At 37.5% G+C, this 14193-nt stretch overlaps 1 protein-coding gene across 1 annotated transcript in view; it reads right to left on the bottom strand.

Moving 5' to 3' along the window:
• SNAP91 (synaptosome associated protein 91) overlaps positions 1–14193 on the bottom strand; it is a 146014-nt gene that overhangs the window by 56485 nt on the left and 75336 nt on the right. The window contains exons 10-13 of the mRNA XM_047102763.1: positions 13612–13617; positions 10740–10767; positions 6277–6386; positions 4057–4175 (exon numbers count right to left, since the gene is read on the bottom strand). Of these exons, the coding sequence (XP_046958719.1) occupies positions 4057–4175; positions 6277–6386; positions 10740–10767; positions 13612–13617 (263 nt within the window). The remainder of the gene's footprint in view (positions 1–4056; positions 4176–6276; positions 6387–10739; positions 10768–13611; positions 13618–14193) is intronic.

Raw genomic sequence — 14193 nt, 5'->3', positions numbered from 1 at the left:
TGGCTTTGGTCTGAGGATAATGCTGGCTTCAAAAAATGAGTTTGGAAGTGTTGCCTCCATATCAGTTTTTTTGAGGAGTTAGAGAAGTAATGACATTCATTCTTGTTGAAATGGTAGAATTCACTTGTGAAGCTATCATGTGTTTTTCTTTGTTGGGAATTTTTGACTCATGCTTCAATTTCCTTGCTCATTGTGAATTTTTTCAGATTTTCTATTTCTTCATGGTTCTGTCTCAGTCAATTATATGTTTCTAGGTATTTATTCATTTCTTCTAGGTTATCCAATATGATGGCATATAATTGTTCATAGTAGTCTCTCATGGCCCTTTGTAGTTTTATAATATCAGCCGTAATGTTTCCTCTTTCATTTATTATTTCATTTTTGAATCCTTGCTTTTTTCTTGGTGAGTCTAGTTAAAAGTTTGTCATTTTGTTTATTCAAAAAAATCAATTCTTAGTTTCACTGACCTTTTCTATGGTCTTCCTAATTTCTATTCATTTATTTCTGCTCTAATCTTTATTATTTCCTTTCTTCTGCTAACTTTGGGATTAGTTTGTTCTTTTTTCTAGTTCCTTGAGGCATAAAGCTATATAGTTTATTTGAGATGTTTCTTTTTCTTAATGTAGGCATTTAACACTATAAACATTCCTCTGAGAATTGCTTTTGTAGAATCCTATATGTGTTGGTATGTTTCCATTTTCATCTGTTTCAAGATATTTTCTGATTTCTTTCTGATTTCTTCTTTGACCCAATGGTTGTCCAGGAGTATATTGTTTTATCTCCACATATTTGTGAATGTTCCAATTTTCCTTCTGTTACTAATTTCTAGTTTCTATCACTGAGGTTAGCAATATGACTTCTATCTTCTTTAATTTGTTAATATTTGGTAAGTGTCATAACTTATGATCTATCCTGGAGAGTGTTCCATATGTGCTTGAGAAGAATGTATATTCTTCTGTGTTGGATGGAATGTTCTGTATATATTTGTTGAGCCCATTTGGAGTGTTATCAAACCTACTATTTCTTTATTGATTTTCTGCCTAGATTATTTATCCATTGTTGAAAGTGGCATAATAAAGTCCTCTACTGTTACAATATGGCTATTTCTCCCCTTGGTTCTGTTAATATTTGTTTTATATATTTAGGTATTACAATGTTTGGTATATATATATTTACAACTGTTATATCATCTTGATGGGTTGATCTTTTTACTTTGCTGGGTATAGTACTCTTGGCTGAAGTTTTTTACTCCCCCTTCTTTCAGCATTCTGAGTATATCATCCTACTTACTCCTGACATGCAAGGTTTCTGCTGAAAAAATGTGCTGATAGCCTTATCAGGGTTCTTTTCTATGTGACAAGTAGCTTTTCTCTTGCTGTTCTTAGGTTTTTCTTTTCATCTTTGATGTTTGCCAATTTGATTATATTGTGTCTTCTTTGGGTTGATCTTGCTTGGGGACTTTTGAACTTCATGAATATGAATATCCATACCCATGTCCATATAATTTGGGAAGTTTTTAGTCATTATTTCCTTAAATAACCTTTCTGCCCCTCTTTTTCTGTCTTTTCATTCTGGGACTCCCTCAATGCATGCATTCATTCATTTGATAGCATCCATAGGTCCCATATGCCTTCTTCACTCTTTTTCCTTCTTGTTGTTCTGCTATCTTATAATTATCTTTGAGTTTGCTGATTCTTTATTTTGTCTGATTAAGTCTGCTGTTGAAGCTCTCTATTGAGTTTTTCAGTTCTGTCATTATATTCTATAGCTCCAGGATTTTTCTTTGGTTCTTTCTTATGGCCTCTATCTCTTTATTAAACTTCTCATTTTATTCATGTATTGTCTTCTTGATTTGTTTTATTGTCTATTTGTGCTCTCTTGCATCTCACTGAGCTTCTTTAAGATGATTACTTTTAATTCTTTGTCAGGCAATTCATAAATCTCCATTTCTTCAGGGTCAGTTATTAAGAATGTTACTAGTTTCCTTTAGTGGTATCATGTTTGTTTCCCTGATTCTTTATAATCCATGTAGTCTTGTGTCGGTGTTTGTGAATTTAAAGAAGTAAACAGCTCTTCCAAGGACTCATTTTGGCAGGTAAAGACTTTCACCTGCTCTGGGCTAATGACATTGCCTAGAACATCAGAACAGAATCACAGGTGAGTGGAGTTGGAGCTGGGTCATGTGGCTACCTGCTGGGTATACTATGATGTCCATGGTTGATGGGCCTCTTGCCAGGGGCTTGGATGGGTTCCAATTCTGCCTCATCCCTGAGTGGACCTTCAGGACCTTGGTCAGTAGCGCTGGAACTGGGACAAGGGTCCACTTTAGGGTCTGCAGTTGAGTCCAAAGATGGCAAGTGCATGGATAGGTGTGGCTCCAATGGGGTCCCTGGGCAGGCAGGTCTACTCCTGGACCATAGCTGGGTGGGGCTGGGACATGATAGGGCTGCTCATGGGGGCAAGGGACCAAGGTTGGGACCAAGGTTGGCAGGTCCGCCTCTAGGGACACAGATGGGCTTGTCTCCCATAGGGTCCCTGCATGGGCAGGAATGCTCCCTTATGCGGGGCAGATCTGGAGCTGAGTCACAGGACTGCTTCAGGATCTGAGGTTGGACTAAGGTCACTGGGCCTGCCTCTGGGGGCACAGACAGGTGTGTCTCTTGCTGGATTCCTGTGCAGGCAGGACTGCGCCCAGACCATGACTGAGAGAGTCTGGAGCTGGGTCACAGGCCATTTCAGAATCGACAGCTGAGACCAAGGTCAGCAGACGTGTTACCCGAGGCAAGGGCAAGCATGGCTCCTCCTAGGTCCCTTTGCTGATGTTGCTGATGGCAGGACCAATGCCAAACAGGACTATAAATGTGTCCACAGAGGCATGGTGGTGTTTCCAGGTCTGTAGCCAGGAGGAAGGGTGGTGAGCCCCCTATGTGGGCGTAGGCCTGCCTTCTTAAAACAACCTCCCTTGGTATTACACTCCAGCGGGGTTTTGCAACCTCCTACCTGGATCCCGAAGCTCCCACAAAGGCACTTTGTTCACGGATGGTTGCCAAATTACTTTTTCTGTGTGTGGGGAGCTATGATGGGGCACCTCCTGTTACACTACATTACTTATGTTATTCCCTCTGTGTTGTTCCTATAGTTGTACGAATCACTTTTAAACTTAAAAAAATTATTTTGATAGTTTGGTGCAATAGTGCAAGGTATTCAAAACCAACTCTGTGCAGCACTAAGAATTATGCAGTAATTACCTTATTTTTCATTATTATTTAATTTGCTTTTTAATCAAGTACTTATAAAAGTTTAATTTTTCTACAATCCATGAATAAAATGGGAATCAAGCACTTAGGTGAAATTCTTCTCAGTTAGTTTAGCATGGATCTTTTCTGGCACAAACAAGAATCTATCCCAAATTTCAACTGGCTGAAGTTAAATCCACTATGAATTAAAACCAATGTGGGTATAAAAGTAATCCAGGAAGGAGGTTACACCTGAACAAATTAAATTACAAGTGCTGTTCATGGGAACACCCAATTCTCTAATGCCTGAATTTTTAGAAAACAATTATTAAAAATAATTAGAATTTTATTTTATTTTTAAAGTTTATTTACTTATTTGTGAGAGTGTGAGCAGGGGAAGGGAAGATAGAAAGTGAGAGAGAGAATCCTAAGCAGGTTCTACAGTGTCAGTGCAGAGCCCAACATGGGGCTCAAACCCACAAACCATGAGATCATGACCTGAGCCGAAACCAAGAGGCAGATGCTTAACTGAATGAGCCAGCAGGTGCCCCCCAAAATAATCAGAGGTTTAGAATAGCAAAGAAAAATACTGCCTTTTTCCAACTCTTAAAATAAAAACCATATGACTACCTGAATATTTTAACTGTACTATAGGTACTTTTTCTGTCTCTCTCAATATATACTTAAATCAATAGATGCCATTCTTGGCATTTTCTAAGTTCCTGGCAACATTTTGGGTAACTAAAGGTAAGTATAACAATAACAGCCTGAGTAAAAACAACTAAACAGAAAGACGACCCGGCTGTCTGGTTTCACTCACCTCCCCACGCAGTGGCTCCTCCGGAAGGTGGTGCTGGTGCTGGTGCCGTGGCTGCTGCTGCCCCTCCGGAAGAAAAGTCTGGCTGGAGGTCCAGAAGATCACTAGATGGTTTAGAAGTGCTGAAAGGAGAATGCAACTTGAACATCTGATTTTAAAATTTTATAATGTGAAGATGCTTTTAAATAAAGACTGACGCAGAAACCATGAAAGATTTTGGATATTTTAAATCCAGTAAGAGAATAGTATTTTGGAAAGTACAGCACATGTTCTTCAATACCAAGCCTTGGTAAACTAGTTTGAAAAGGACCAGAAGCTGAAGTTTTTAGGTTTGTGAGCTAGATGGTCTATCACTATGCCATTCTGACAGTGTAGCATGAAATAAGACACAAACAATACATAAACAAATGAATGTGCCTTTGTTCCAATAAAACTTTATTTATAAAAACAGCGGGCTAGATTTCACCCACAGGACATAGTTTGCCAATTTTTGTTTTATATGCAATAACACAGGTAAACCAAACCTCAGTCAATGGGTCACTCAACAAATCATAAAGCAGAAATTAAAGGAGAAAACCTAAATGCCTCAAATTAAGGGGGAATTTTATTAAATACGTTAATGTCCACGGGGTAGCATGTGAAGTGCTGGTTATGAGTGTGATAAAAGGAAGTGTACTCCAAATATTAAAGGTATTAGAGTAAGAATCATGAATCATTTTTCCTTTTCTCTATTTTCTAAATTGTTTTATATGGAAAAAAATTTTGTCTTAAGAATTTAGAAAGCAAAGAATATTAAAATTAATAATTACTAACAATAAAATAAATGAAATGAAATAAAATAAAATAAAAATAATACCTTTTTCTAAGTTAAACTGCAACATATCAAGTTTGCCTATAAGAAGCCTCATCTAAAATTTACTTCTGTATTTTTTATTCTCATTCGGTTGGCACTGTGCTTTACAAAGCTCCTCCATCTGTAGAAGTTCCAAGGAGGAGCCTAGAGCTTTGCTATTCAAAGTGTGGTCTTTAAGCCAGTAACATCCTGAGACACTGTTAGAAGCATAAAGTCTTAATCTCACCTCTTACCTGCTATATCAGAATCTTCATTTTAACATGGTCCCAGGTGTTTCATTCAGGTTTGAAACCCACTGCTCTAGAGGTTACCAGACCAGATACCAATCCACCAGGGTGTCAGATTCCCCACCCTTCCTCATAAATAGCAGTTCCCTCTTTATCTTTTTCACATACTAGATTTTCAAGTGATATCTTTTGAAGACAGGATTCCTCGACATATTTTTTTTTTCTCAAAGCACATGAAATGTGCCTAATTTTGATATTCACTTCATAAATATAACTGGTCTAAGTGTCAGGATAGGGAAACATATTTATCATTAAGACCTGAATCAAAGCTTTTATAAGAAGCAATTTATCTTAGTACAGATGCAAAAAGGACTTGGTTTTACCAAGTCTGTGATTATAAAAAGCAGAACTAAGCAAGCGGGGGGTAACACACATAATTAACATGGGTACCTTATGTGTGTTTATTGCTTAGTTCAAAATTCAGGTCTCCAAATATAGGGCATCCATAATAAGTCACAGATACTATAAATCCTCTCAAGGCAGCAACCAAACAAAGGTGACCTAAAATTATGATTTGAGGAGGTCTCTTTGAGTTGGGGCTTCATTGTAAGCAGCCCTGAGATTTGTACACAGTGCACAGTCATCCCCACTTTTCTCACTACTGTTAGGACATTTAGGTGCTATAAAAGCTGATTAGGAAGATCCTGATGGTCTCTTCCTACCACCAGTGTCTGAGTTCCTCATAAGTACCAGCTAACTGGCCCACACTTGCAAGGTTTTGTTTTGTTTTGTTTTAAAGCACCTTAAGACACCCTTTAAATTTCACACAAGATGAGGCTAATTTCAGAAAGCATTTTCCATATCATTTAAGTGTGTGTACCATTATTCTACCTCTTTTCCTAAATGTCTGAGCAAGAAGATCATTTCCACAGCTTAGGTCTCTCTGATGCTTTCAGAGTCTAGGCCTAGGGAACTGACTAAAATGTCAAAGGACTTATTTTGTGAACCTAAAAATAGCCCAAACTATCATGTTACTAGGACTAGATTTCGTTTTGCGAAAACATGGCGGTTCAGCACACAAAAATAAAACAAAAACCTAATGAAAATATTAATAAACAGTTCACTACATGCTCATTAACTAACCTGACGGGGACAGCCGCAGATGCAGTTGCAAATAAATCAACTGGTGGGGATGTGTCGATCGTTTTAGCTGGTGTAGAATTGGGAGACGTAACGGTTGTGGCTGGAGAAGACTGAAAGTGAAGATGCACAACACACTCTAGTCAAATGAGAATCTAAAGGACACAGAGCAACAGGACTTCAACCCTGCAGACCTATGACATTCACGGCAATTTTTGGGTAATGCCCTGTGGGAGGGAAAAACTCAAGAAAATTTGAAACTGAGAATTATAATAAGCAATCAATATTGGACAAAACAGGTTTCAAATTTTTTTTTTTTTTTTACGTTTTTTATTTATTTTTGAGACCGGGAGAGACAAAGCATGAACAGGGGAGGGTCAGAGAGAGGGAGACACAGAATGTGAAACAGGCTCCAGGCTCTGAGCTGTCAGCACAGAGCCCGACGCGGGGCTCGAACTCACGGACCGCGAGATCGTGACCTGAGCCGAAGTCAGACTCTTAACCGACTGAGCCACCCAGGTGCCCCTCAAATTTTAAAAGTTAAATGTAGTTTATATAAAATTATGTTGAAAATATTTGGCTTAATATTGCAATGACTTCTAGTCATGTATTTAAAATCAAGGCTAAATGATATTTCCTAAACATAAAATTAGCAGGAAAGATCTCACTAGCTGCTAAAAGTGAAAAAAAATTATCAATTGTAATAATTGCTATAAAACCAAGCCCATTCTTTTTCCTTCACATCTTAATCAGACTTCATATAAAGTCTTCTCAGATGCCTTTAAATTCTAGAAATCTAACTTTCAAAATAATTCACAGATGGCAAAGAACAATTCATAAACAAGATTCAAGCCACTGACAGCTTAAGGGTGTCTTGATTATATCCAGTCCCTAATGTGACAAAGATAAACTAAAAAAGTAAAATACAATCTAACACTTACTGTCCTGGACTGGTTTATTTATTATTTTTAAAAATGTTTACTTATTTATTTGTTTAAAAAAATGTTTTTTAATGTTTATTTATTTTTGAGACAGAGGAAGACAGAGCATGAGTGGGGGAGGGGCAGAGAGAGAGGGAGACACAGAATCGGAAACAGGCTCCAGGCTCTGAGCTGTCAGCACAGAGCCTGATGTGGGGCTAGAACCCACGAACCATGAGATCGTGACCTGAGCTGAAGTCAGATGCTTAACTGACTGAGCCACCCAGGCGCCCCTAAAAATGTTTATTTTTGAGAGAGAGGGGGAGTGTGCATTTGCAAGTGGGGGAGGGGCAGAGAGAGGAGAGAAAGAATCCCAAGTAGGCTCCATGCTCACTGTGGAGCCCGACAGAGGGCTCCATCTTACAACTGTTAGATTGGGACCTGAGCCAAAATCCAGAGTCAGATGTTCAACCTACTGAACCACCCAGGTACCCTGCACTGGACTTATTTTTTTATTAAATATTTTTTATTTATTTTTGAGAGGGAGGGAGGAAGAGAGAGAGAGAAAAAAAGCAGGGGAGGGGCAAAGAGAGAGGGAGAGATAGAATCTAAGGCAGGCTCCAGGCTCTGAGCTGTCAGCACAGAGCCTGATGCAGGGCTCGAACTCATGAATGGTGAGATCATGACCTGAACCGAAGTCAGACACTCAACTGACTGAGCCACCCAGGTGCCCTGGACTGATTTTTTTTTAAATGTTTTTTAATGTTTATTTATTGTTCAGAGAGAGAGAGAGAGAGAGAGAGAGAGACAGACAGACAGAGAGTGTGAGCAGGGGACGGGCACAGACAGATGGAGACACAGAATCTGAAGCAGGCTCCAGGCTCTGAGCTGTCAGCACAGAGCCTGATGCCGGGCTCGAACCCACAAACTGTGAGATCATGATCCGAGCCAAGGTCGGACACTCAACTGACTGAGCCACCCAGGTGACCCTCCCTGGACTGATTTTTAAAGAGTTAATAGTCAGTTAATATTAAAAATAAAAAATTTTGTTGAGAATTTTGTTAATTCCATTTCTCTTTATTTGCTATATTTAATTCTCCATGTATCTACAAGGGAAATATTAATAGAAGATCTCAAACCAGCCCACCAATACTTACTTCTATAAGTGGAAATGTTATATAATAGCAAGTAAAACACATGAAGACTAAGACCAACCAAGGGCTATCAGATAATGCTGTAAATGGATATCTAATTTCAAATAGACCAAATTTAAACAAAGCTTTAGGGGCAGTGGGGGCAGGGTGCTCAGTCAGTTGAGTGTCTGACTTCAACTCAGGTCATGGTCTCATTGTTTGTGGGTTTGAACCCCATGTCGGGCTTGCTGCTGTCAGCACAGAACCCACTTCAGATCATCTGCCCCCCTCTCTCTCTGCTCCTCTCTAGCTTGCGTGCTCTGTCTCTCAAAAATAAACATTTAAAAAAAATTTTAAAAGAAAGCTTTAATAAGAATAAATTTTTAGAAAAAGGACTGAGGAGATAATGTTTAGGGGTTTTAGACTTAAACAGTATTTGTCTGATACTATCTGTCCATGAATCAAGAAGTCACAATTCAATAGCTACACAAGTGCTAAGCATTCAGCAGTCAAGAAAGACAAACACACGAGTATGGATATTGTTGCTCAGAAAAGGTTAACTCAAGCCTTTATCTGCACCAAAAATTAAAAGTTTTCAAATGGAACATGAAATATTATCAAGGGAATATAAAGGAGTAACAAAATTTAATTTGTAGGTCATCCATTGTGGATACTGACAACTCCTCTAAAAGAAATTAGTGTTTTTTAAACCAATACATGCAAATAAGTTTGGAAAGTGATGTTTATGAAAATACCACTGAGAACTTAATGATGACAATGACTCTACCAACATAAATGCAGAAGTGAAGGTCTTCAAAGACCCATTAAAAACTGCCTTGTAACTATAAGCTCTGAAGAGATGAGAGAGCTAGGGAAACAGAACCAGAATAATCCTGTTATTACAAAAAGAAAATACCAATTAAATTTCATTTGGCCAAAATGTGGAGACATCACCCCAAATGATGCCATAATTTTTACCACACTCTACTCTGCAGTCATACGTTGTGACTTTTCACATAGACATAATGATTTTAAACCTGGTTGTATAACACAATCACCAGGGATCTTTTTGTTTGAGCTGCCTGAGGGAATCTTAGGCAGCCAGCCCGGTACTGACACAGTACAGGGTGTATGGGAACTACCACTGCAGTCATAATGATATCCTTCATGTCTGTAATAACAGCAATCACATAATGGAAATCTGTCATAGATGAAAGAGTACATTTATTACATTTTTTTCCTGAAAAGTACAATGGTAGCTGTGAACTACCAACCTAGGGGAAAAAATACTATTGTCATTGATAATCCCAATTGTGTCCTCCAATATACCAAAAAAGAGGGAGGTGAAAGAATTATTAAAATTATTATAGTAGACTGCCTAAAAAGCATGCTTGCAGAAAGACACCCAACTACAATTGACTTTTTAAACCAAACACGTATAAAATCATGTGCTTTATTTATCTCACAGGGCTGTGATTCAGAGCATGCATGTGCTTTGTAACTAGTAAAATGTTACATTTATTTTCAGTTGAAATATAGAAGTATGAAAATTTATCCTACTTAAAAAAAAAAAAAAAAAAAAACGGGGCGCCTGGGTGGCGCAGTCGGTTAAGCGTCCGACTTCAGCCAGGTCACGATCTCGCGGTCCGTGAGTTCGAGCCCCGCGTCGGGCTCTGGGCTGATGGCTCAGAGCCTGGAGCCTGTTTCCGATTCTGTGTCTCCCTCTCTCTCTGCCCCTCCCCCGTTCATGCTCTGTCTCTCTCTGTCCCAAAAATAAATAAACGTTGAAAAAAAAAAAAAAATTAAAAAAAAAAAACAAAAAAAAAAACCTAGTCCTAATAGAGGACCCATGAGGACAGGTACCTGTTTGACTTTCTCCTTTCACTTCTTTCAGTATGTATATATTCAAAACTGGAATTTCTGGATCGTGGTGATTTTATTTTTTGGTTTTTGATGAAAGGAACATGTACATACAACAGCCAAAAAATGGAGGCAACCCAAGTGACCGCTGACGGATGGATGAAGAAAATGTGGTATACACATAGAGCGGAATGTTACTCAGACTTAAAATGGAAGGAAATTCTGACATATGCTACAGCATAAATAAATTCCCCAAGATATTATGCTAAGGAAAATAAGTCAGTCAAAAAAGGTGAGACACTGGATAAGTCCACTTATTTGAGGTACCTAGAGTAGTCAAATTCACAGAGACAGAAAGTAGAATGGGGGTTGCCTGGGGCTGAGGAGAAGGATGTAGAATTAGTGTTGAAAATGTAGAGTTTCAGTTTGGATGAAAAAAGTTCTGGAAACGGGATGACAGCGACAGTTGCACAACAAAGTGAATGTTAATACCAGTGAACTGTACACTCAAAAATTGCTAAAATGGTCAAAACAAAAGAAAGAGCAAACTTACCTTACTTAATGGAGAGGGAGCACCAGATCTAAAAGGCAACCAAAAAAAACCCTGAATATACATGAATAAATTTGTAGAAGCAATTAAGTTTGGTAATGCTTGGTCAAGTACTAACTCGTTTATATGCAGATGTTTTAGTAATGGACAAACTATTTTTTAAAAAATAATTTTTCTTTCATTCAATTATGACATCCTCTTTCAATATTTTCCATCCACTCAATTTCTAGTACTAGAGATTCTTAAACTTAAGTTTTTTTGTGTGTATCTCTAGCAACTTGAGTTGATCATTATTGCCTGTGTCCATCAAAAATAAAACTGGAATTTTAAAAATGTTGCCAAGACTTGGGGAATATAGTGCTTTACAGAATTAAAAAAAAAAAAAACCCTCTGGTGTACTATTTTAAAAAGTTAGAAAACTCATTGAGGTACACTGTGATTCATTTAATCACAATTGTGATGCATAAAAGTAACACTACACTTTAAAAAATCCCTCCGAGCCCTGTGTCTGAAATGTGTCTCAACTTCCACATGGTATACTCCTGAAGTTTGTTTTGTTCACAGCTCTAGTGAAAACTATCTATGGAAAGTATCCCCATTATTGTGTTCAAGGTGGTGGGAGCTTGAAAAAGTACAGTAACCTCAATGCTTGTTTCTAAAGGAGAAAATTAGAAAGCAGTAAAAAAAATTTTTAGTGAGATTACTGCTAGCACTATTATACATGATCTCTATCAAAGTGCTTCAGAAACAGCTGCCTCAACAGTTTACTGTTTACCAACCCAAGTCGGTGGAAAATAAATTAATAATAAAACAAAGTGAAGAAAAAATATATTTCAATAGGAAGCCTAGTGTCAGAGTCGTTCAGGATGGCAGGGTGGCTTTCTACTCATCTACAGAGGAAATATCACAAGTAGCACTAGCAACACAAAATTAGCGGAGATTTAATAACTGAAATTTTGTACAGTATCATGAATTTTTGTTTTATTGAATGCAGCAAAAGAAATGTATTATTAAATGTCACATTAATAACTTTGATATTCAACTTTATTTGCAAATACCTGCTATTTAAAGATTATCATGCTCAAACCTAAGTACAAATACCATAAGTAGCAAAAGAATCAGTTTGCCAAGCTCCTCCATGAGCACCATTACTAAATGACACTTCTAGTTACCCCATGGATTAAGCAAATAAATAAAAGCTCCTGTCTCTGTCTAGCCATCACCCCACTTACCACACTGTACCTTATTTGTCTGTTTAGTTATCTGTCTTTTCTACTAGATGCTAAATTCTCTGAAGGAAGGGAATCCATCTCATTGCTTTATATCCTCAGCACTTTATACAACACCTGGCACTTTGCAGGCACTGATATTTCTCTATCATTTGAATTTTAAAATAAGAATACATTCATGTACTCCTTTAAAAAAATTAAGAGTCTTAAAATTATTTTGTGTGAAACTAAACTGTCAGGAAATGTGACGTCTCTTTGTATGTACCATACTTAGCCTTTGCCATGATTTCATACAAGAGGTCAGAAACAGAGGTGTGCTCCCATTGGGCCATAGCTTTAAAAAGCATCATTAATTACTGATTAAAATCCCAGGGCTTCAAGGCTCAGCAAAGCAAATAACTTGCCCAAGCCTCACCATTCTTTAATGGTGGATTTAAGACTCCAGTCCAAGTCTGTCTGATGCCCCAGCCTGCGCTCGTTTCACATTCCAGCCTGTCTTGACAAAAACACACGTGAGCCCAGCACGTGTGTTCCTCTCTTACACAACATACAAACTGCTTCATTTCACCAGTTTCTTGATTGACTTAATACCCTACCATTGGTCATTTGTCCTTTATAAAAGAAAATGCTACAATCTTTTATAAAATGACATTTGCTAAAAGCCAATATTCATTTTAATAATTTTAATGAGAGAAATCTAGTACATAGTGAACTGTGTTGGGAAGAATAAAGCACGATTATAACTTTAGAAGAGAATGAATGACGCATATAGTCCTTCCCTAAATTCTGTGAAATGCTACAGACAAATCCATGGGTTTTTATGACGAACATAGAAAATGCAAAGGTTTACTTCCAAGATGTTAATAGTCAGCCATCAAATGAGGACATTTTGTTATGTTTTATTCACAATAATAATCTCTACATAATTTTGGTTATAGATGGTAGACAGAGACAAAAAAAAAAAAACAGATGTGAAAAACCTATCTACGTCTTCTAAACAATTTTAATTACAACAGATTTCTTCTCAGGTTTCCTGTACCCTCAACACTTAGTAAACCCACATATAAAATAAAATCAATTTCTCTTTTGTTCTATGGAATCACAGAAACATAAAATATACAAATATACCACACAGTACTATATAAGACTTCAAAAATAAGTATCAGTGGATAAAAGCCATTAAATATAAAGAGCATACATATTTTTATGGTAGACATTTAAAAATGTGGCATTGTATGCATTTCCTTGACTCAGAGATTAGAATAATTTTATACTGCTATTGAAAGACAAACAACTTTAATTTTCTCTATAATACTGTCTTTTGGCATTCCTGCCATATGCCATGGGAAAATCTTTTGTTTACTAATCAAATAAAAAAAAAAACCCTTTATTTCCAAAATCTAAGAGTAATACACCTAAGAGAGACTGGTAATCTTGATCTGAGAAGACCAAAATAAAGCAAAACCATTTATGCCAGTCACCTTCGGAGACAAGTAAAAAAGTATGATGAAAAAACACAGATGTGTAAAATTGACAGAAATCAGTTTTAAATAAATGTTCTAAATACCAAATGTGGAGTCTTAAGAGTGCTTTTTGCATTCTCAGTAATAACCAAATGCAAAATAGCCACTCAATGTAGTACTCACCCTTCACTTAAGTTCCCAGGTAAGCACAAACATACAAAGAAGAAAACAGTTAACTACTATAGTTCATTTATTTTAAAAATAGGGAATAAGCAAAAGACAAGTTCATATTCAGTCTCTCAGCCAATTCAGAAAAGAAATATGACAAGCATAAAATGATTTTTAAAGGAGAGAGAAACATTATGCTCAGCCAAAGGTAATTCAAAACAGAAGATCACTGAAATTCTATTTCCCTGCTCTTAGAAATGTGACTATGTGTACATAGCTGTTTTCCAAAAATAGTTTGCAGCAGCCACAAGGGGGCGAATTTAGACTTGAAGTTGGGGCTAATAAAATTCACCCTATAGGCTGCTTTTCTGTTGACTGCAGCACTGGCAGATTTAACAAGGGGAAAGAGTGGTTCTGTGCAGGGTGTGGGGGACCCTGCGGAGGGTAAGAGTACAGACCAGCTGACTTTTCACCAATACGTATCAGGCATTGCCCAAGGGAGAGGCTTTAAGTCCGGGGGATGTGCATATTTCCTTAGTTGGAGGTCCTTCTATCAAAGGAGCAGGGACATTTCTTAGGCTTCATGCCTCCTTTTGC

Source organism: Lynx rufus, unplaced genomic scaffold (assembly GCF_022079265.1).
Source record: "Lynx rufus isolate CCGP_SWC_20201006 ecotype Redwood Valley unplaced genomic scaffold, mLynRuf1.p SCAF_6, whole genome shotgun sequence".
Lineage (NCBI taxonomy): Eukaryota > Metazoa > Chordata > Mammalia > Carnivora > Felidae > Lynx > Lynx rufus.
Note: the sequence above shows the minus strand (reverse complement) of the source record. Positions and strands in the feature narration are given on the sequence as shown.